General features: G+C 39.0%; 1 protein-coding gene across 8 annotated transcripts in view; it reads right to left on the reverse strand.

The window, feature by feature from the left end:
* Window positions 1-23,579, reverse strand: part of KCNIP4 (potassium voltage-gated channel interacting protein 4) — a 1,115,095-nt gene that overhangs the window by 102,302 nt on the left and 989,214 nt on the right. For all 8 annotated transcript variants that reach the window (XM_073891480.1, XM_073891479.1, XM_025887750.2 and 5 more), the window contains one exon: window positions 3,822-3,946. In XM_073891480.1, coding sequence (XP_073747581.1) covers window positions 3,822-3,946 — 125 coding nt within the window. The remainder of the gene's footprint in view (window positions 1-3,821; window positions 3,947-23,579) is intronic.

Raw genomic sequence — 23,579 nt, forward strand, 5'->3', positions numbered from 1 at the left:
CTCCCCAAGGGGTGGAAACCCACCAAAGACCTCACAAGGTTCCAAAGTAGCCAGTCTAACCATTGGTATTCAAGACTATGGGACTCATCACAATTAGGTCAACTCTTTTTGTGACAGAAGCACGTTATGACTAGAATTTTATGCATCTAGTTCATTGGTTGTCAATCTTAGCTGCACATTATAATTACCTGGAGAGCTTTATAAATCCTAATACTCAGGATTGCTTCTTCCCAGAACAATTACATCCGAATCACCAAGCATGGTACCAACTTATTTTTAATTTTTAAAGGTCTTGGCATGGTTGCAACATGCAGTTAAGTTTGAGACTGCTGACATGTAGAGAATACCTTGTAGGTTTCAGCATCCTTTCTAATACACAGGTACATAGCTCAAAACCCAAAACACTGTGGGGGAGTATGAAGGCCAACCATGACTGGCCACTTCAACGGAACACAAAACTAGGTTTGACTATTTGGAGATTTACTATTATAACTCCTTTTTATTGAACTTCATGTTTATTATCTTAATTTCTCAAAAACAGACAAAACTCAGCCAAAAAAAACACCAAAAATCAGGCAATGTAGGTATCAATATCCCAATTTATAGAGATAAGGAGACATAGGCCACTGATTCAGAGAGAGCTGGCTAAACAAGTAAGATACGGACCTGATGGACCTGAGTCTGAGTGACCCAAAGCTTATGGTATCTTCACAGTGATTCTTAAAGTGTGATCCCGAGACCAGCAGCATTAGCATCACCTGGAAAATTATGAGAAATGCAAATTCTTCACCCCAATCTCCGACCTATTAAATCATAATCTTTGAGGCTGGGGCCCAGCAATCTGGGTTTTATAAAGCCTTCAGTTGATTCCAAGGCACACTAAAGATGGAAAAACCCTATGCTATATTCTGCATTTCTATCAGCTGCCTACTTTTGGAAACTCAGTTCAGTAGGTGGTAAGAGAAATAAAAATGTGGAGGTTACTCAGTAGGTAAAAACAGACTGACAGGCTGAGAAATTTTCTCTTACCATCGTACCTTTCTCCCATTCCCCATTTTTATTAATAATCTGCATTGGATATGAGGAAATGCTATCAGGGATAAGGTACTGAGAAAAGATTGGGGGGCTCTGGCAATCTTTACAAACAGGGGTGATTTGCCATGGTGAGTTTCTTTGTATCAGTGTGACTGTCTTAAGATGTTGGTAATCAGTTTATCCTTTTAATAAAAATATAGGGAGTTTTAAAAGGTTTCATTAAAAATAAATAACCCAGTTGGTTCCATGGAAATGATTTTTGATCTTAAGAACTTGAGATAATTGTTGTTCAGGAAACCAAGAGTAGTTGGTTTGCTTTCTCTGACGCTCAGCTGGCTCAGATTGCTGCCATCCTGTTAAACATGAGTGTCACTGCCCTGCTTTCATGCCTCTCTTGATATAATTCAGGGTATATTTATTAGAGTTGGACCTTTGACTAGGGGGATATAACCACAAATGAACAGTTGTGTTTGAGTTATCAGAGACATCAATTAATATTTTCTGAGCAAACTGTGGACTTCTTTCATGTAAAGGAGTATGTGAATATGCTTTGGGCACACTCAGGTCTGATGGACATTGATCTCATGGCACAGGATTGGGGGACAGAAAAATTGATTCAGAGAGAAAAAGAGAAAGAGAAAGGAAAGGGAGGGAAGTGAAAGAAAAGAGACAAGAATTGATAAGGAGAAGAGACAGAGGAGGGAGGGAGGAGGGAGAGAGCACAGGAGGAAGAACAGAGCAAGGATCAGAAGGGTAGGAAAATGAAAGCAAAGGGGCCTGGAAAAGAAGGAGAGGAGAAGAGGAAGAAAACAGGACAAGTAAGCAAAGACGAAAATAAAAGAGAGCAATAAGAATGAAAGAAAATAAAAGACAAAAATAAACAAATGCAGACGTCAGAGTCTAGGCAATTTCTGTGAAGTGCCACTTGGAGAAGACTGACCTGCACAGATGCTGCCTCTGGAGGTTAACGACGGCAGTAATCATGACTTCAATTTGCAACAAATGGTACACAAAGCGGCCTGACCCCAAATGGAGAGACCTTCAGTCACGGCGGTGGAGCGATAACGTAGCAGGGATGCTGAGAGGTTGGATGAAATTCTCCTTTATTTGACAACCATTTTGTATCTGATTGCTGCTGTCAGTGGTCATTCCAGCTGTTTTTCGGGAAGTGTTTGCTCTCTCTGCATACTGTGCAGCATAGACATAACTAATAATTCTCTAGCCTCACTTCCAAAGCCCCTTTCTCTTCATGCATGTTTATTTATACATGTTATCTTGATAGACTGCACATCAAGATTCCTTTTAAATGAGAGTTTTGTCTGTGTGGAGCAAGTGCCTTTCTGCATGCCATCTCCCCTCTTCCCACCCCGTCTACCCCCACAAAGGCCTGGGTGTTAGCAGAGAACCAGGTTTCAGATTAGTAATGGGGAGAGAAAAATTTAGAAAGCCCAGGCAAGGAGAGTGGTGAGAGCAGAAATGGAGTGGAGAGAGACCCCATGGAGTCAGAGATGGTGGAAGGTTGTGTGCAATATGCATAATGGAACCCTATAAAAATAGTCTGAAAAGTCAACTAGTGTTACACATTCTCTGAGTAAACTTTTATGTGCATACTGTGGAAGAGGCAGAGTTTGTCATTTGGTCTGCATGAGGTTGCACCGAGGTAGCAATTGAGATGGTCAGATTTGAAGAGGCTGGAATTAGCAGAACTCTTTGGACACTATAGAGTCTACAGACCATGGAATGGGGCTGTTAGGGGGAAGACTTGAGGAGGGATCAATGCAATTTAATTTGGATCTCAAGGGGGACCTATAGTGTAGCTACTATGGTTTACATATGTGTGAGAACATAATACATCTTGGCCCATGTATGCCATTTGATTCACAATCATTTGACACTCTTAAGGATGCAATGCCTTTTTTTTTTTTTTTTTTTTTTTTTGGTAAAGTAGACTCCACACCCAATTGTGGGGCTTGAAATCACAACCTTGAGACCAAGTCGCATGCTCTACCTAGTGAGCCAGCCAGGTGCCCCAGGGATGAATTGCTTCCAAATAAATTCATGACAAGTCTTCTCTCCCTATATAAACCAGAAGCTCCTCGAATATCTTCTCTAGCTTTTGAATAACCTACAGAATCTAGCTTAATACTAAACATATACCAAGTATCCAACAAGAATGTGTCCCTTATCAATTGTTTGGGTCACTCATTGTCTCTCACCCTCACCTTCTGGTATGCATAAACTATCACTCCTTTTGAAGATGATTCCCTCAGAAAGGAGGTGCACCTGAATCACAAAGAACCAGATGCAAGGACTACCTACAGACACTTACGGTCTAGAGGCATTGGTAGCATGTTTATTTAGAAAATTATAGTGACTCTTCTCCAATGTCAGGAATGGTGTTCCTTGACGAGCCTTAATCTATAGTCAAGATTCAAGTCAAACATAAGACTATCGTTCAATAATGAAGTGAGAATTGGAGCTTATTGAAATGATGTCATTACAGCCAAAACCAACCAACCAAACAAAACATACCAAGAACCGAATTGAGTATGCCTTTTTCTATACTTATCCTTATTTAATGTCCACCCACATTGTATGAGCATTGGTGTGCCAAAGTGACTCAAAGTCTAAATGTATATTGACAATATTCACATCTAGGAAAGATCCATATGAAACATACATATGATGGGGCTCTCACAGAATCATATGTTTTCCCTCCTTCCTTCTCACTTCTCAATGCTCTGCTGAGAAGAGTGTGAAGGTAAAGTCAAAAAGGAAGTTCTTACATTCTTAAATCCTCTGTAAAGAATCTGGAGTTCCTTCTTGGTAAATTTGCTCTGGGCTTCCAGAAGTTCCAGAGCCTCAGGCCGATGCCGGACGGTGGCCATCTCCAGTTCATCTTCCACACTGTCTGTGGAGGAGAACCAAAAAGAGGCTGAAGAACAGTCACAGGTGCTTATACACAACAACACAGGAAAACAGTGAAACGTTTACTGGATGTCTGCGATTTTTCCAGAGGAAGGATTCTGATACCGCCTAAAGTAGTCTTTACATTTCCCAGAGTTTACATAACTAAGCTAAGACAATTCCACATAATCTTTCTCCCCCAAACTCTAATGATTAGATATTACAATTTAGCATTTCTATAATACAGTTTGAAGAGTACACAAAATCACCAATAACCTTAAAACCTGGAATTGGTGTACATATACCAAGTATGGGTTAGAAAAATGGAGTTTCAGTTTAATGACAATCAGTATTACCCTATGTATCACACAACTGGGAGGTAGGACTCTGCTAATACTCTCTGAGGATTCCACTGAAATCAAATATTTGGCCTGGGACTATAAAAAAAGTAGTCAGGTCAGGTGCTGAAGTGAGTAATCAGCTGCTGATTTGACTGGTATAAACTCAGTGTTCATGGGTGCACACTGGATGGACTGGGCCTGAGGAAACTTCTGGCTAGACCCTACTCTGTAGCCAATGGAGTCTATAGCTACAAATTCTAAAACATTGTACTTTCTTTTGTGAATTATGTTTACACTATGATTTCTCAAAGATGCTCTATGTAAAAAGAATAAAAATCTGGGAAATGCTGTAAATGCTAACATAATTTGGGACCAAAACAGTGGAAATTAAAGGTTTCCAGAGGATCTGCAACAAACAATTCTGTTCAACTTTGTTTAACCCAATTGACCCCAAAGTGTATTTGTCCAAAGAACCCTTTCTCCCCACGAGTCACATCTGGTAACCCATACATATTTGCCCTAGGGTCCTGTAGAACACTAGTTGGGAGGAGGTGTTGGAATATATTAGGATCTGGGTGCTCAGGTCTCAAAGTGTAGGATCCTTGATTAATTTCAGCTGTTTTGCAGTGGGGCCTAATGGAGGCCTAAGACATTCTTCTTGCCATCAGCCAATCCACACCTTGGCTAAAGAACTCAACAGGAATAGAAGCATCCAGGCCCAGCCCTGAAGCCATGGCTTGCTAACCTCCATTATATTCTGTCCTCTTAGCTATAGATTTCCAACTCAGGTAAGTGAAGCTCAGGAAAAGAGCTTTTTCTCAGCAACTCTGCACCCAGGGTGTTCCAATTCCATGTCTTATGTGTCAGTTGGAAATAGAGTTATCGTTGCCAAAAGTCACATCATTCTGATACTCAGTGCTGCCTTTCACTGACACCTATACCTCTTCCCTTCCCTGTCTCACTAAGTGCAGTGATGGTCCAGAGCTCTCACAGAGGAGGGATAAAGAAGTTTCTACCGAACCCTAATCCCGGGGTGTCCTAATGACTGCCCTCAAATTTACAAAAGACCAATAATGGCAATGAAACAAGTACTTAGAATTGTTGTGTTTGTCAAAATGGGGAAAAGGGGATAAAAGCAGACATTTGTTCTGTACTTTTCATATTATAATAGTTTATTTTGAAACAGTGAGATGGAAAAGCTGCAGGATAGTGATGGATGGATAAGAATAATAAAAGGGACATGAGAAGATGGGAAGGCCAATAATAAACTCAATCTGACAAGCATAAAATTGATGTGAAAGTAAGCAAGATATGCACCTGAAGGATGTGTAGAGGCCTACAGGTGGCTGGGGAAATGGCAGCTAGGCATTCACAAATTGACCTCAGGTTGGGCTTTACGGGGAAAATCAAAAAAGCCCAAATGGGGCTCCTTCAATTTTCTCCTTCATTCACTGGAACATTTGAGTAGAATGGGTTGATTCTACTCAATAGGTCCTGAGCTCAGGGAGGAGGTACTCCCTAAGATTGCTGTTGATCCAATGAACTGGACTATGCTGTTGTTATTGTAGTTGCCAATGCAGAAATAAATGCCCTGGAACAGACCTGATGTAAACAGATAATACCAGATAGAAAGACTCTGCTTTCTTGAAAAATACCTTCACGTAAGCTTCTTTTGAGTCGATTACAATATAATTCCCTCAGCTTAAAATGTTCCTCTTTCTTCTTTCCACCTGCTGAAATGTATATATCTCTTATGATCTAATTTAAATATTACTGCCTCCTCTTCGAAGCCTTTCCAGATTGCTCCACCATGCAGAACTGGTGGCTCTCTGGACAGAGCTCTCACACCCTACCTACCTCTCATGAAGCATGCAAAACATAACATTACAAACTGTTCACGCCTGCCTTCTCCATTGTGAGTTCCTTGAAGACACGGGCAGTGTCTTACGGATATGTATATCCTCTGGACCTAACAGACTCTTGTACCCCATAGTCACTCAAGAATTATTTAGTGTATGAATGAATTAATTAATGGATGAATGGATGAATCAGCAAACAAATGATGTTGCTACTAAAGTTTCCATTCCCCTGGAACCCCTTGAACCTTAGCAACCCTCTAGAAAATTATTCTGAAACTGAGGCTTGTGGACCATTGGTAGACCTTAAATGCCTTCTTTGGAATCGCTGTGTTCTCCACGCCTTGTTCTGAGAAACACAGCAAAAGTAAAAGCAGAGGAAATTTTAATCAGATTTTCTGAGTAGTCTTTCAATCATAGCACAACCTTCTCTAGACCCAGTGACCCTTCCGCTGGAAAGAAACAAAACAGCGCATTCATTCTTTGGCCTTTGTAACCACACAGCAATCGGAGCCACACCACCAACACACTTTTCTTCCTCCAGCTGTCACAGACTTGCTGAGGCTGAGACGGAGACAAAAGACCCAGAGCTGGAGGGTCAGTGTAATTGAATTAAATGTGTGATAGGATGAGCAGCACGCACAATATTCAAAGCACCACACTTGAAGCATCTGTGGACTCTTGTTTTCCCAGCTGACTAGTACCTTACTTCCTAATGACTCCTGCCTGCCAAAGGGCTGTTTCTATTTCTAGGAGGCTGATAGGCTCTAAAAACCTGAAATCATCAGCAATCACCAGCAGACAGTTAAAAAAAAGCAACACCACCTAATCCAATCAAGACCGATTCCTGGAGGCAAACTCTGGAGAGCACAACGTGATTCTGCACAGGACTTGAAATCCACGAGTTGACTCAACCACCTTTTAGGAGCATGCATTTAGGGGGATTTTATTTTATTTTATCTTAAAGATTTTTATTTATTGATTTGAGAGAGAGAGAGAGAGCAAGCATGGGGAGGGGGAGGGGCAGAGGGAGAAGCAGACTCCTCGCTGAGCAGGGAGCCCGATTCGGGGCTCCATCCAGGACCCTGGGATCATGACCTGAGCCAAAGGCAGATGATTAACTGACTGAGCCACCCAGGTCACCCTTGGGGGGATTTTAATACAGTGCTTAACATTTATTGAGCCTTTGTTGTATTCTAGCAGATAGGCTAGGTGCTGTACTGATATGATTCTAGGTCCTCACAGTAACTCTGCAATGAGGTATAACTGTCCTTTTTTTTTTCTTTTTTACACATGTGATACTCGGTGTTATAGAGGTGAAGACATGAGTGACGAGATGTCACATAGGAGAAAGATAGAGATAGGATTCACACCCAAGTCTCTGATGCCAAATCTTATGTTCTTTCTACTTTGTCACATTCTCTCTCAACACCAACAGAAATAAGAATGATAAAAATAACATTTATCTCCTCTCCTTTTCTGCATTGTCAAATGTCTCAGAAAAGTTGACTAGATCCACTAGGTCCATTTTCTATCTCCTGCTTCCTCCTTAATCTCCTACAGTCTGACTTCTGACATGATCATGGGTGGAATTGTATCACCTTAAAATTTGTATGTTGAGGGCCTAACCTCCGGTATGGCTATATGTGGAGATATGGCTTTTAAGGAGTTAATTAACATTAAATGAGGTCATAGGGACCTTAATCCAATATAACTGGTTTCTTTATAGGAAGAGAGAGAGATACACACACGGAGGGGAAAGGCCATGTAAAGCACAGCAAGGAAGCAACCATTGCAAGCCAGTGGGAGAGATGTCAATAGAAACCAGCTCTGCAGACATCTTGATTTTGGGCTTCCAGAACCGTGAGAAAATAAATTTGCTCTTCAAGCCATCTAGTCAGTGGCATTTTGTTTTGGTAGCCCTAGTAAATAGATACATCCACCTATATTCAAATGACACACAATACTCATAAAAGCAAGTCTTGTTACTCACAGAATTTGCCCAGTGAACACTGGACAGTGGGCAAGCCCATTATATCATTTTATCTTTACGACACTGTTCAAGAGAGGGATTTTCATCCCCATCTTAGGGATGAGACAACAGAGGTTTGGAAAGTCTAAGCAGCTTGTTCAAGCTCAAATGGCTAGTTAGTAATGAGGCACACTGGTGTCTTTAGCATCCTAAAGTCCAATTTTTTAAGCATTCTGCTGGGATTGTTAATAAAATCACCACTGTATAGAGAGCTTTTGCTCTAAGCCTGGCTGGGTATTATCTCATTCTACTACTGACAAAAATGCTGTGAGAGACCTATTATTGCCCTTATTTTACAAGGAATAACTGGGACTCATAGAACTTAATAATCTACTCAAGGTCACATAGCAAGTAAGGGACAGAACTGGGATTTGATCCCTGGTTTTTTAACACCAAAGATCATGAGCTCAGTCAATATGCTATTTTAAGAGTTGGAAATATATATATATATATATATATATATATATCCAAAATCTCTCTATATAAGTCCAAAACCCTAGGGGAAAAAAGATTTTATATATCTATATCTATGTAGATCTAGATCTAGATCTAGATCTATATATAGATATATATATGTATTAGTCTAAAATAATATATATATTAGTCCAAAATTCTAGGGAAAAAAGATTTTAGGCTGCCACTGAACCCCCAATGCCTTAGGGGAACCATGCCTGGGTGCCTTGGAGAGATCACCGTGGTGGCAGTTGATGCTGTGCTGATTTAGAAACAAATAGAACAAGGTGTGGAAGGGATGCTATCTCAGAGCTGGAAAAAACAAAAAGACTGTGTGCTTTTATACATTTTACCATCGAGAAACGTGTGTCTAAGATTAAAACAAGGACCAGGTGGGACCCTGGCCACCTGAATCATCTCCAGGCCTCTGCCACGATTTAACTCTGCAGGCATCTTGCCGAGTTGCTAATTCAGTACGACTTTTGCATCCCAAGACAAGCTGAATACAAATAACATTTTAATTCATGTATCCTCTAACAGATTTAATTTTAATCAGACAACTAATTCCCAAACCCAGACACCCTTGAGCTTCCCAGCTGTCTCTTTGTTATTTGTTTCTTAGATTTAACTCTCTCAGGGCCAAGGTTGTCCTATGTCTGAGTAAACAGTCCCCTCAGGCCATGACACAGCTGGGCTAGAAGTTAAGAGTTCAAATCACCTGGGAACAACAGAATGAGGTTTAAAAATAGGCATCTGTCTCCTTTTTCTCACAACTTGTCTTCTACAGCAGAAGTTTATTACAGCCCAACTTATAATTATGCCAATGTGACTCTATCCAAGGTCAAACAATACCCTCCAGAACATAACTGTAGAACATCTTGCTTTACAAACAAATATGAGTGTGAGGTCTGCCTTCCTAAAGCAAGTGTTTGTCAACAAGGCCTGTGATGCTGAAATAAAACCATTTTATAAATAATGTCCCTCCACTTGGAAATTTGGTTTAGAACCCAGGCTGGGTACTCAGAGAGGAGTCCTTGCTTCGTCATAGCATGGGACACCGGAAGGCTGCTGCCTTGTTCCACCCAGGACTGGCCGGACCCCTGGCCGCATCAGTTTGACAGTAGTGTGCTCGTTTGGCACACTAAATATGCTCAGTAAAAACATGTGAAGTCAGCGAATAACTACTATAAGCCTCCCAAACATAATGGATGTATCTACGTGAGGTCCATTTTGCAATACAACGTGACCCTTCTTTACATAGTGTATCCATTTTTCATTATAAAAGATCATAAACACTATTACTTTAAAATTCTATTGGAGCTGAAATTGATTTGCCTAGCCGAAGATTCAGCTGGCTTGACTTATATTGCTTTATCTCATTTATAAAAATATCTTTTGAGTCTTCATTCCTAGTGTTTATGCTTTATTAAATTGGTTTAATAGTGACTTAATCAGTGTGGGAATAAAATCATGATGAGGATGATTACCTCCTAATGATAGGCCGCATCTGATTTTAGAAGCTTTGTCCAGTGGCTTTGGTATTGGTATTGGAGGGTTGTTTGGTGAATTTTGTTCCAGGTTCTAGATTTACACTAAACATCACTGGAAGCTTCTTGACTATAACCATTGAAAACAACTTGTGAGAATGTCTAGAATAAGGAGTAGATGCTACTGTTTGGTTAATGTTCATGTCTGACCCAGCAGGACAAAGATCAAGCTGTCTAGGTGAAGACTTCAAAAGCTATTGTATATGCTACTGATGCAATTTCTTTCCTCTCTTTCTGCCTACTTTGAAAACTTGTACAGGCATTGAGAGAATACCATATATACAGAGCCTTCCATTCCTTGGCTCCAACCCTCACTGTCCTCAGAGCGGTTGGCATTATAATCAGTCAAGGACACTGATTTTCAGAATTAAGGAATTTGCTTAAGTTCACACAGCTGATAAGTGGGGTTGCTGGGAACTGACACAAACCTGTCTATTTTCTGTTCAATCATTTGACTTCTCTCAGTGGAGAGTTCAAACCTGGGACAAGCACGGTAAGCAACTGTTTAAACTTTGCCAAATTTAAATACTTTATCTCAAGAATCCAAAGGCCTGGGAGCCCTCCTGACTCTTGCTGTGTTCACAGCCATTCACCTTTCCACCCACCAGGAACTATTTTCAGGTGCACACAGAGAGTACATGAGCAATTAACTCCAAGCTGATGGAGCACAGCCCACGAGTAGAAAGCAATCAATCCATCCAAAACACTGCGGGAGTCCTAGCACATCCCAGACCACCCTAAACAACGAGAACCCCCCAATTTTTCTTAATCAGACAGGTGTGTCTTCAGTTCTGGTCCTGAAATTATGTTAGGACCAAAAAGGCCCTTTATAATTAGTACTTTATTCTATTTAATATTCATATATCACATGGAAAATGAAAAGTATTTTGCAAATGGCCAATTATTTTGAACATCTTTTGTTAGAGGTGGTTGTTGGCAATGACATGGAAATTTCCATTCGAGGAGAACTTGAATTACTTTGCAATTTCATGACTGGATTCAATCACCTAGAAAATATAACTACTCGGGGGACGATTGCTGGAGCTATTTCTCGTGGCACTCATGAATGGATCATCTCTACCTTATTTACAAACATAAATAATAATTCTTCATGCAAGCTTAGATTTTAAAATATAATCACCTAATTGGAATGCTTGTTATTAGTGTTAGCCATACTACTACCGGAGCAAATCATGTGTGACTCCTTATGATAGGAGCTATTATTTCATAGCCGGTAGGGTCTTACTTGCTTTTTGGTAAGTGAGCAACATAAAAATTATATTGCAAGTCATTATACACAGAGAGAAAATCTATAATAGAAATGTTGGGGTTTGGTAAGAAGGAAACAAGGAATACGATGGAACTTACACATCAAGATAGACCCAAAAGATTGATAAGTCTAGTCAGGAAAAGTCAGCAGCTGAGAGGGAATACAATCAAAGAGAAAATTTTATTTATTTATTTATTTTTTTTAAAAGATTTTATTTATTTTATTTGAGAGAGAGAGAATGAGAGATAGAGAGCACGAGAGGGAAGAGGGTCAGAGAGAGAAGCAGACTCCCTGCTGAGCAGGGAGCCCGATGCGGGACTCGATCCCAGGACTCCAGGATCATGACCTGAGCTGAAGGCAGTCACTTAACCAACTGAGCCACCCAGGCGCCCCGAAGAGAAAATTTTAAAAATGGCGAAACATGGAGAGAGGTAAAGAAAGATAGCCCATTATAGCTCACTAAATTAAAACTGCCCTAACAAGAGTTTCTCCTCAAGTTTGATAGACTTTCTTTAGTTTGTCTTTAAAATCAAATAATAATAACAAACCACTTTTTATAGCATTTGCTCTGTGTAAGCGCTTTACTTATATTAACTCATAAAATCCCCATCAGCACACTTTGGATACTAAATTATGTTCTACAGATGAAGACACTAGCCCAGAGAGATGAAGTAACTTGCCTGTGGTCACACAGTAGCAGGGCCAGCGTGTGAATATGAACTCTGGATACTCTGGTTGCAGGATTCACGTCATTAACTATTCTGTTGTTCTGCCTACCATAGAAGAGGAAGGAGGATGGTGCTCCACTTATCTGGAAATCACACATCCAACCTAGAATCAGGAATTGAGTGGCAAAAGGGCTCTAGGCAGAAAATAGAGTTACCCTAGAATTGAATGTGGTTTTGAATCCAGCCCCTTCACTTTGTAAATTTATATTCAAGTATAAAGCCTTAGTACTAGCGGTTGTAAGTCAAAGGCCGTGGCGCACACAGCAGCAGATCTGGGCGCAGACCTGGCTCTTCCTGACTCCTAGTAGAGCGCTTTGCCAAATGCCTGTCACGATGTCCTATCTCAATAAGAGTGTCCCCATGCTTACTATACCCACAGTTTTAATAAGCTTCCCACTCCACTTTGGAAAGAGCTGGGGGTGGGAAAGAAGGGGTACAAACTAAAAGAAGCCCATGAGTCACAGTAGTAATGCCTAACATTTGACAGCTGACACCTTGTAGTAAACAGAATTCTTTTCACTTTTGTTATTACAGCTAAACCTCACAATTACCCTATGTGCAAATATTCTCACCCTGCTTTTATGGATGAGGAAATCAGGGTTGGAAGTAATGTAACCTATGAAGGACATAGAAACAGGAAGCTATGAGTGATGACTTAAACCTAAATGTACTGACTCTAAAGTCTAGAAGTGACAGCTGATTGCCCGAGGACAGAGGAGGGAACATAACGTTGAAAAGGCACATGAGCCCTATTAGGGCAAATGATATAACAAAGTGGTCAATGACCAAGTTTTGATCTGGGTCATTAGGAACAGGCTTTGTTCTCTTCGTTTTAGAAGATAAAATGCAGGTGATATATTTTTAAGATGTTAATTTAAAGCCTAATGTAGAAGAATAAACATGGACATTTTATGTATTTTTGGTTTATTTATTTAGATATAACTGATATATAACATTATTCTAGTTTTAGCTATACAACATAATGATTCGACATTTGGATATTTTGCAAAATGATCACCACAATAAGTCTAGTTAACATTCATTAGTGGATATTAGCCAGACGGATAGAAATTTTATTTATATAAAGTATAATGTTTGATTCATAAGATGTTACTGGGTAGTGTGTTGCTTTAGCAAGTAGACAGTAAATAGCTGGAATCTATTATGTAGGGAATAAGAAAAAGTTTGGGTAAGTTTAGTAATAAATTTTTGGTGGCTTATCAGGGGGATGGTTTGGGGCTAAAATCAGGGATGCCAGTAAATGTTTTGCCACAAAACATTTATCTGTCATGGCCATATTTAAAATTTATTTATTTAAAAATGTAATCTCGGGGCGCCTGGGTGGCTCAGTCGTGAAGCGTCTGCCTTCGGCTCAGGTCATGATCCCAGGGTCGTGGGATCGAGCCCCACATCGGGCTCCCTGCTCCCACTCCCCCTGCTTGTGTTCCCTCTCTCGCTGTGTCTCTCTCTGTGTCAAATAAATAAATAAAAAAAAAAAATCTTTAAAAAAAAATTAAAATTAAAAAAATAAAAAATAAAAATGTAATCTCTACTCCCAATGACTCATGACCCCAAGATCAAGAGTCACATGCTCTTCCGACTGAGCCAGCGAGTCATCCCTGTCATGGCTTTATTTAAAAGGGCATTAGGAAAACCGAGCAGTGATCTAGGTTTTGTTATCTTCTTTCTAGGTTTAAGCTAGTTTCTTGCTTCAGAGAAAGTTAGATTGCTTAGTTCAAATGTCAGATGGACATTTACGTGTGACTAGGATAAGTTAGTAAGACTGTCTATGACTTAGTTCTGCCGGATGTCCAATGCCATAAAGATGAGAGTAAAATCTAACCTGATATAATAGTATAGAATGACTCTGGACATAAAATGAGCTGGTACGTGTGACTGTGACATAGTGAACAATCATAATATTGTTGTTATTTGTAGTAATATTAGTATTAATTATGGTGACACCTATTGCCACCCTTACAATAAGAAGAAAAGTGCCTGGGAGTACTCATTCTAGCAAATTATTCAGTTGCTCCAGTTTTTTTCTCCTCGGTCTATTTCTCAATTCTGATACTGGATGATGTGTTTGACCTCCCTAAACCTCAATTTTAAAGTCTATAACCTAGCAATAATACTCATATCAATTTCATAAAGTTGTTTTGAGAAATTGTTTGAGTGCTATACTGACATACCGTAATTAATCAATAAAGGGCAGCAATTATAATATCCCTAACTACTGCACACTTACTAATGAGGCATTGTTCTAGAAGCTTCAGGAGTGAGGGCTCTGTTATTATACTTCGTGAATCTGAATCCATTTGCTGGCTCTTGTTAGCTCTGTGACCTTGGACAAGGTGTTTAGTCTCTCTATGCCTCAGTTTCTTCATCCATAAAGGCAGATAATAATAGGACTTACTACAAAGTGTTGTTGAGAGGTTGAAATGAAATAATGGGTAGAAAGCACTTAAAATAGACCTTTTATACTCTTCCACTTTGGCACGGACAAAGGAAGAAGGACTATTTTTTGGACTGGAATTTGAAACAATAACCTAGCTTCACTGCTTGTCATTTCCTCCCACACACCATATGACATCATATCTTGGACAATTTGCTGTTCTCCGAACAAAGACTGCAGTGTCAACTTTAGTCCTTTTGTTTGCACCATCTCCTTCTACATAGATCTGCCTTTCTTCCTCAACTTTCTTTATTCTCTTTAAGGCTTATCTCAATGCAGACAGGGCTTCGCAGAGACAAGCCTCCTCAGACTTCCATCCAGCGCGCCTAGTTGTCTATTGTCTGCTCTGACTGCTTTATGTATCATTGACCTGATTGAGTATCTGTCATTTCTTCTGTGATGTGAACATCTGGAGACCAGAGATCTATCTCAATTATCTTGTTACCATCAGTGCCTAGCATGGTTCTGGATACTAGAAACAGCTCATCATTCATTCATTCATTCTTTCAATTATCTATTGAGTGCTTATTATAAGCCAGGCACTGTTCAAGGCACTATGGACACTAGAATGAACAACAACAACAAAATCTTTGCTCACATAGACCTTAATTCTAATGGAAGAGTCACTAACTGGACATCCAAATGGAGTTGTCAGCTGACCGGATGGATATATGGGAGTCTGGAGTTGAGAATCATGGTCTGGGCTAAAGATGTAAATGGCAGAGTCATCGTCATATAAATCACAAATAAGACCCTGAAACTCAGTGATGCCACTAAGGGAGTAAATGCCAACAGAGAAAAGTAACTCTATCTTTTACTGAATGAACAATAACTACAGATTAAATGGAATAATGCATGTAAAGACTGGATAGCCTAAGGGGCATCATAGGAATCTACTTGCATGCTCTCTGCTATTATCATGATTTTGCTATTGACCTTTCTACCCTCTGCTAATCTAAAGTATTCATTAATTTTGCACTGTCACTGAGATAAATTAAACGTGATGTTATTACCTCCAGGAACGCTCACTGGAGAATATGCCTACCTTCAGGCAGATTCAGAGAACACGACCATGTACCGTGGAATTGTTTTTCTACCCAAAGTCTTTTCTGCAAAGAACTTCTGCCTATCGCACTTGCTGCTCTGTAGACCCTGGCAAGAAGGCAATTTGAAAGTAAGAAAGTTAAACTTTAACCTGCAGCCTAAGCAGATAAGGTAGCCAATGCTCTGTATTTTATAGACCTGGTGGAGTGTAAAATTGAGTCTGCTTGAAGCGTTAGGCTCCCATTTCAGTTTTTAAAGGAAACCAGCAGAAACCAGCACTGACTAGATTCATGTTTAGCCCAAATATTACTTCTTAGCTCAATGCTAATGGAAAATAGTTATTTATGACTCCTATTAGAAACTGCATGAGTAACCAATCATAAAATTATTAGTAAGAGAAAAAATAGAGAAGGATTTTGTTTATCTAAACTTCTACGTAACTTAAGTAGTTATCATTCTACCCCTTTGGCCCAAATTAACAGTAAGCAAATAGTAGAAAAATCATGGGGGAGGCAAAAATTTCATCATGTAAGTAACCTGGAAAAAAAAAAAGATGCACCATTTAATAAAGCTTGTTTCAAGAATGGCTTGTGTTCAGACACTTTAAGCCAACTTGTCTAAAATAAAACTATCATTTTCACCTACTTTCGTGACCTTCTCTGTTCCTTATCTTGCTTAATGCCACCATTGTCTTTTTGGTAGAATCACTTTGTCCCTTTTCTATCTTAATTCAATACTGCCAACTGTTTCCCAATGTGTCCAATTTTGTCTTTACCATGTGTCTAAAATATATCCTCTCCTTCCACCACTAATTTTTTTTTAAAGATTTTATTTGTTTATTTGAGAGAGAGAGAATGAGAGAGAGAGAGAGCATGAGAGGGAAGAGGGTCAGAGGGAGAAGCAGACTCCCCGCTGAGCAGGGAGCCCGATGCGGGACTCGATCCCAGGACTCCAGGATCATGACCCGAGCCGAAGGCAGTTGCTTAACCAACTGAGCCACCCAGGCGCCCCTCCACCACTAATTTTTATTAATTTTTCTTATTTGAGTGGAGTAGATACACAGTGTTACATTAGTTTCAGGGGTAGAGCACAGTGATTTGACAAATTTATACGTTACGCTGTGTTCACCACAAGTGTAGCTACCACCTGCCACATACAACCCTACTACAGTATCATTGACTATATTCCCTATGCCTTTTATTGCTGTGACTTATTCATCACATTATTGCATAACTGGAAGCCTGTGTTCCCTGTTCCCCTGAACCCATTTTGCCTTTCCTCTCCCCTCCCTCCCATCTGGCAATCATCAGTTTGTTCTCTGTATTTACAGGTCTGATTCTGCTTTTCACTTGTTTATTCGCCTGTTAAGTTAGATTATATATATATAATCACCTCTTCTTTATCTATTCATCAGTCAATGGACACTTGTGCTACTTCCATACTTTGGTTATTGTAGATAATGCTGCTATAAACATTGGGTTACATATTTCCCTTTGAATTAGTATTTGTTTTAGATTCCACACAAGTGAAAACATGTAGTATTTGTCTTTCTCCAACTTATTTCACTTAGCGTAATACCCTCTAGGTCCATCCATGTTGTTGAAAATGACATGATCTCATCCTTTCTTATGACTGCATAAATTAATACATACATATATATGCATATATATATATACATATTCATCTAACAATGGACTCTTATGTTGCTTCCATATCTTAGCTATTGTAAATAATGCTGCAATCAACATAAGGGTGCATATATCTTTTTGAATTAGTGTTTTTTTTTCTTTGACCAAATATCCAGTAGTGAAATTATTTAATCAAATGGTATCTCTATATTTAATTTTTTTGCATAATCTCCATACTGGTTTCCACAGTGGTTGTACCAATTTACATTCCCACCAACAGTGTACGAGGGTTCCTTTTTCTCCACATCCTTGCCAACACATGTAATTTCTTATCTTTTTTGATTTTAGCCATGGAAAGTGATAACTCATTGTGGTTTTGATTTGCATTTCCCTGATGATTAGTGATGTTAAGAATCTTTTCATGTCTGTTGGTCATCTGTCTGTCTTCTTTGGGAAAATGTCTATTCTGGTCCTCTGCCCACTTTTAAATTGGATTGCTTGTTTTTTTGGTGTTGAGTTGTTAAGTTCTTTATATATTTTGGGTATTAACCCCTTATTGGATATATCATTTGCAAATCTCTTCTCCCATCCAGTAAGCTGGCTTTTTGTTTTGTTGATGGCTTCCTTCACTGTGCAAAATCTTTTTTATCTTGATGTGGTCCCAACTGTTTACTTTTGCTTTTGTTTCTCTTGCTTAAGGAGACATATCTAGAAAAATGTTGCTAGGGCTGCTGTCAGAGCATCAGCCATAGGTTCTCTATTCGGGGCCCTCTATTCTGTCCCATTGATTTTTATGTCTGTTTTTGTACCAGTACCATACTCTTTTAGCTACTACAACTTTGTAATATATCTTAAAATCTGGAACTGTGGTATCTCCAGTTTTTTGCTTTTGTTTTTGTTTTTATTTTTGTCTCCAGATCACTTTGGCTATTCAGGGTCTTTTGTGGCTCCATACAAGTTTTAGGATTATTTGCTCTAGTTTTGTGAAAAATGCTATTGATATTTTGATAGGCATTACATTGAATTTCTAGATTGCTTTGGGTAATGTGGGCATTTTAACACTATTAATTCTTCCAATCCATGAGCATCATCTTCTATCACTATTGCCTTATATTTAGGCCTTTGTTTTCTCTTGTAGGCAGAGAAGTCTAGTGGTGAAGACTTAAAGCTCTGGCATTATGTTGTTCAAGATCAAAGCTCTGCTTTAACAGTAATTGGGAGATCTTTGGTTAGTGATTTAATTTCCTTGTTTAGTCTCTCATCTAAGTGGGGATTATACTTTTGCCTTCCTCACTGGTTTGCAGTAAAATGTTTGCAATAATTCTTTAGGCTTAGAATAATGTTGTTCTCGATAAGAGTTAACTGTTGATATTGTTTGTCACATAGACTTTTTAAACAGTTTTCCAACTGATTTTCCTCTTGTTTCTTTCTCCCTCAACAATTTACTTGCTTTCTGATTTTTTTTTAATTTATTTTTAAGTCATTTTATCACCCTGAGTCTTTGTTGGTTCCTTGATTTAGAAACCAATACCCAACTAGTTTTTGCTGATTGTTTTGATACTCCGTATCTTGTCTTCAAATGTTGCTCTTGATCCTTTGCCAATTTTTTCCCTGGCTTCAAGTTCACCATCAACCCTTCTGAAGTTGGACTTGTGTTCAACTCCCTTGACTACTGGCTGGCTCTAGCCATCTGAAAACCCAATCAAGAAAAAGAATCACTTCCATTTTGATACAAAAACCCCACTTCCGGGTATCTATAAAAAAAAAAAGATGCAAACAGGACATTGAAGCAATATCTGAACCTCCGTATTTATTGCAGTATTATTTAAAATAGCCAAGAAATGGAAACAAGCTGAGTACCCATCGATGACTGAATGGATAAAGAAGATGTGGTATAAAGATATAACAATATTATTCAGCCATGGAAAATAAAGAAATCCTACCATTTGTGATAGCACAAGGGCATTATGTTAAGTGAGATAAGCCAGACAAAGACAAATACTGTATGATATCATTTATGTGTGAAATCTAGAAAACACAAAGTCAAAATTATAGAAACAGAGAGTAGAAAAGTGGTTGCCAGCAGTGCTTGGTGGTGGAGAAAACAGGGACAGTTTGGTGAGAGGGTACAAACTTTCAGCTAGAAGATGAACAGTGTTGAACATCCGATGTAAAATATGCTGACTATATTTAATAACACTTATTGTGCACTTGACGTTTCCTAAGAGAGTTCTGTCCAAAAGCAAAAACAGACAAACAAGAACAATATGTATGTGAGGTGATGTACATGTTAATTATCTAAAGGAGGGGAGTCCTTTCACAACTATACAACTATCAAATCATCTCATTGTGCACTTGATTGATTCTATATCTTACAATTTTATGTGTCAATTGTAACTCAATAAAGCTGAAATAAAAAATAAATAAATAAGAGGCTTGGATGAGTCCTCGTTGCCTCCTTTTATTAGTAAAGTCCCGCCTTGTGTTGGTAGTGCCTTCAGACTCCGGTCACAGTTCACATTGTCTGGTGGCTCCTCTTCCCCACTTCTCACTCCTCCTGACTGTCTTAAGGCTTCATGTTTTCAACTACCTAGAACTTTCTTCTTCTTACTTCTCCTTCTAGTGAAATGATTATTCTCCAAAGGGCCCCGAAGAAATATTACCTACTTGTGAGATGTACTTAGGTGGGATTTAATCCCTTCTCTGTGTGGCTCTAATTGCGATCATCATTGTCCTCATGGAATAAGAGCATCAGCAGCTACCATTTATTGGCCACTGTTGTAAACAGTTCACATGCTTATTTACTCCTTGAGGGAGTACATGTAATATTTACTATTATATTTCCACCTTTCAGATGAAGAAATTGAAGTTCAGAAAGGGTAAACGACTCACCTAAGTTTTCTATAGCTAGTTAGTTGGTCACAGAACCAGAATTTGAACTAAATAGGCTAGTCCCAGAGTTATCACCCTTAACTTCTTAACCCTAACACTTTCCTCATATTTCTTCTCACAGCATTTACCTGTATTCATTGTATCTGAGTGATGTCTATACATATTTGTTTATTTCAGTACAATGTCAGCCTTCAGAGGAAGTGATTTATGCGTTCCCCTGTTCCTGGAGCTATTACTTTTAAAAACAATTATTGCTCCATAAATGTCTGCCATGTTGAAATGAAATCCACTAAACCTGCCAACAGGAGACAGCTGTCCTGGGACTCCTGTCTCTGTCTTTCTTACACTCAGACTCATTCCTGGTTTAATGAAGATTCTTGGTAAATATATAATGGACCAGGAAAAAGAATGCTCATCTTTCCCTTTGTCATTAAATACTTATGTGACTTCGGACAAGCCACTTAATCTCTCCATTTTTCAGTTTGCTAAATGGAGAGTATAACCCTTGTGATCTGTCATTCTCTCATGAGTTTAATGAGGATAAAGTGAGATAATCAGGATAAAGAATTTTAAAAACTACAAAAGACCATAAAAACACCAGGGACAAGTATCCAAATCAGTAAAACACGTAGTTTACAGCAAGTAAATGGTAGTGCTGACTGGTATGCAATTTGGGTTAAGTGTTGAAGTTCTAACTTTTCCCACTTCCTGCTTCCAGAGGTAGTGAAGTGCCACAAAAGGAGGACACTTTACGCTAGCTTTGAAACATCTACCATTTGTCATAGCCAGGAATAAGAAGTGCCATCTTATTGGCTCCTGCAATGCTAGATCTGGAAGGAGAATTTGAGACACAGTCTGGGCTTCTCATTTGTAGATGGTGAAACGGAGGTCCAGGGAGGGGAATCAACTCGTTCAAGGGGCTACCGCCATCTCTCTGGACAATATGGGCTGCACAAGACTTGTCCTATGCTGAGCAGATAAGTGGGAAAAAAACAAACAAACAAACTCTAAAACCAATCAGAACACTGAACGTAACTGGAGAGCTGGTGAAGTACAGATTCTGAAGCTCAACTTCTGGGTCAACCTTTTCCCCCACCCCCACACATCTTACTGATAATGATTCTCAGTCCTCATTTTCCTATTCTGTAAAATGGGAATAATAAAGGGAGTCTATCTTATAGAACTATTTTAAGCTATAATGAGTTAAACTGTGCAAAGCACTTAGAACTGTACCAGCCACATAATAAGCACTAGATGCTTGTTAAATAAATAAAAATAACATCTGAGTATTTGAATGTAACATTTTTAGGGCTCATACATATAATGAATTTAAAGGACCTTGTTTTCTGCTTGCAAAATAAGTTCACAAACTTTCATGAGTTACGCTTCTGTTCCTCCAAAGATTTTCCTGACTATGCGCCTAGGTGAGAGTTTTTACCTAAAGTCACTAAAGAGTTAGCATGAGGTTGAGTAATTCTCATAAGGTTAAATATTTTAAAAAATTTCCCGGAGTTTACTGTTGTATTTTTAATTGACAGCATGTCAGCAGTTTAAGTCACTTTTTGAAAACAAATCCTCCAACAGCCAAGTGCTGATGTTTCTTCTCCAAGAGAGACATCTAAGACTTTCCATGATCAATATGCTACTGGGCAAAAGAAAACACGCTGAAATGTTATGCTGTATTTGATACCAAAAATCTGAAGTGAAAGTTAGGAAATTATGTTTTGCAATTATACAAGGCAGTATACTGATGGAGTCGTCTAACCCCACAATTATTATGTGGCATTCACTCTCCTGTGTTTGCTCAAATCAACAACAAAAGCTACTGGAATGAAGCTTTCATTTAGTGAATCAATTTTTTTTTTTGATTGAATGGGGGTGCTCAGATTTACTGGGAAGATATTATGAAACAAATTTAAATAAAAACATGTAAATAAATACAAACACATAAAATCAAGTGTTTAATATTTTATCTCTTGCGTTTGTTCCTGATTATTATCTAGTAAGTAATCTTTTAGTCATCATAATGTCCTTTGAATGAATAGGGAAAAATGATTACTTTATAAAAACATAACTGGGGCATAGAGAGACACAGTGCATTACTCAGTTATCTAATAAGGAGACATAGAGATACAGCAGCCACAGACTTGACAGCATTTATATTTTAAAGAAAAAGTATTCGTGCTCACCTAGAGTAGAGTAGGTAGGGATTTCTTGATACTAAGCCATTCATGAAAAAGCTAGTTAAATTCTTTAATCCTAAAATTATCTACTCAATATCAACATACATTTATCAGCCTATCATGAAACTGGGAACAAATCTTCCAAGAAGAGTAGTGTGACTGATTCTGGGAACTGTTACTGGTCCTGTAGATCCCCAACCCCTGACTTCCAGGATATATATGGAAGCTGGAAAACAGCTCCAGTTGGCCTCCAGAGCCTCCCTCTATCCTTCTACATGCTGTTCTAGGGCTTGGAGACTGGCCTCTATGGATATTATCTCAACTCCTTGCCCTCCGCCCAATGGGAAGCACCAACAGATCAGAGAGAAGGAAGAGAGGGGTTGTGGTATTTATTTTTTGGGATCCCTTCTGGCTGGAGGTTGGGTTGTAGTGGCTGCTTTCCTCTTCCAAGGGCCAGTATCCCTGCTGTGAAACCCTCTCTGATAGTTTTAGGTATGGCTATAGCTTTCTTCCTCTCTGGTGATGATGGCTACAGAAGTGATAACTTCACTCCTGTGGGTCTTGGGGGCTTCACCAGCCTTGTTGAATCTAGAATCCCTGCTCATATCTTTGCAAACAATCCCTTCATGAAACTCCCTTCCATGGCCCCATTTAAGAGTGCCTCGTGTTTCCTGCCAGAACCCTGACTGATACCAAATCACAGAATTTCAGTGTTGGAAAGTACTGGACTTGAGTCTAGTTTCTCATCGTAGATTTTTTTTAATAGCTCTGCTATTTTGAAAATCCTTTCCTTTCTATAGATCTCAGTTTTTTCACATATAAAATATGCTATATTCTTTGTAATAGGCTATTGTTGTTGTTGTTGCTGTTATAATAGACTACATACTTGAAACATTTAAAATAAGATGAACTTTTGCTTAGATAGAAATTCCCCTTAGGGTGCTTGGGTTGCTTAGCTGGTTAAGCACCTGCCTTCAGCTCAGGTCATGATCCCAGAGTCCTGGGATCAGGCCCGGCAGCGGGCTCCCTGCCTAGCTGAAGAATCTTCTTCTCCCTCTCCCTTTGCCCCTGCTCCTGTACTCTCTCTCTCTCTCTCTTGCTCACTCTGTCTCTCAAATAAATTTTAAAAAACCTAAAAAAATAAAAGAAACTCCCCTTCACTCTTTCCTTGAATTTTTCCAGTAAGAGTTCTATTGATATGACAGTCC

The sequence above is a fragment of the Callorhinus ursinus genome, unplaced genomic scaffold (genome assembly GCF_003265705.2).
Source record: "Callorhinus ursinus isolate GAN/ISIS: 27379988/994484 unplaced genomic scaffold, GSC_fseal_2.0 scaffold4, whole genome shotgun sequence".
NCBI classification, from domain to species: Eukaryota; Metazoa; Chordata; class Mammalia; order Carnivora; family Otariidae; genus Callorhinus; species Callorhinus ursinus.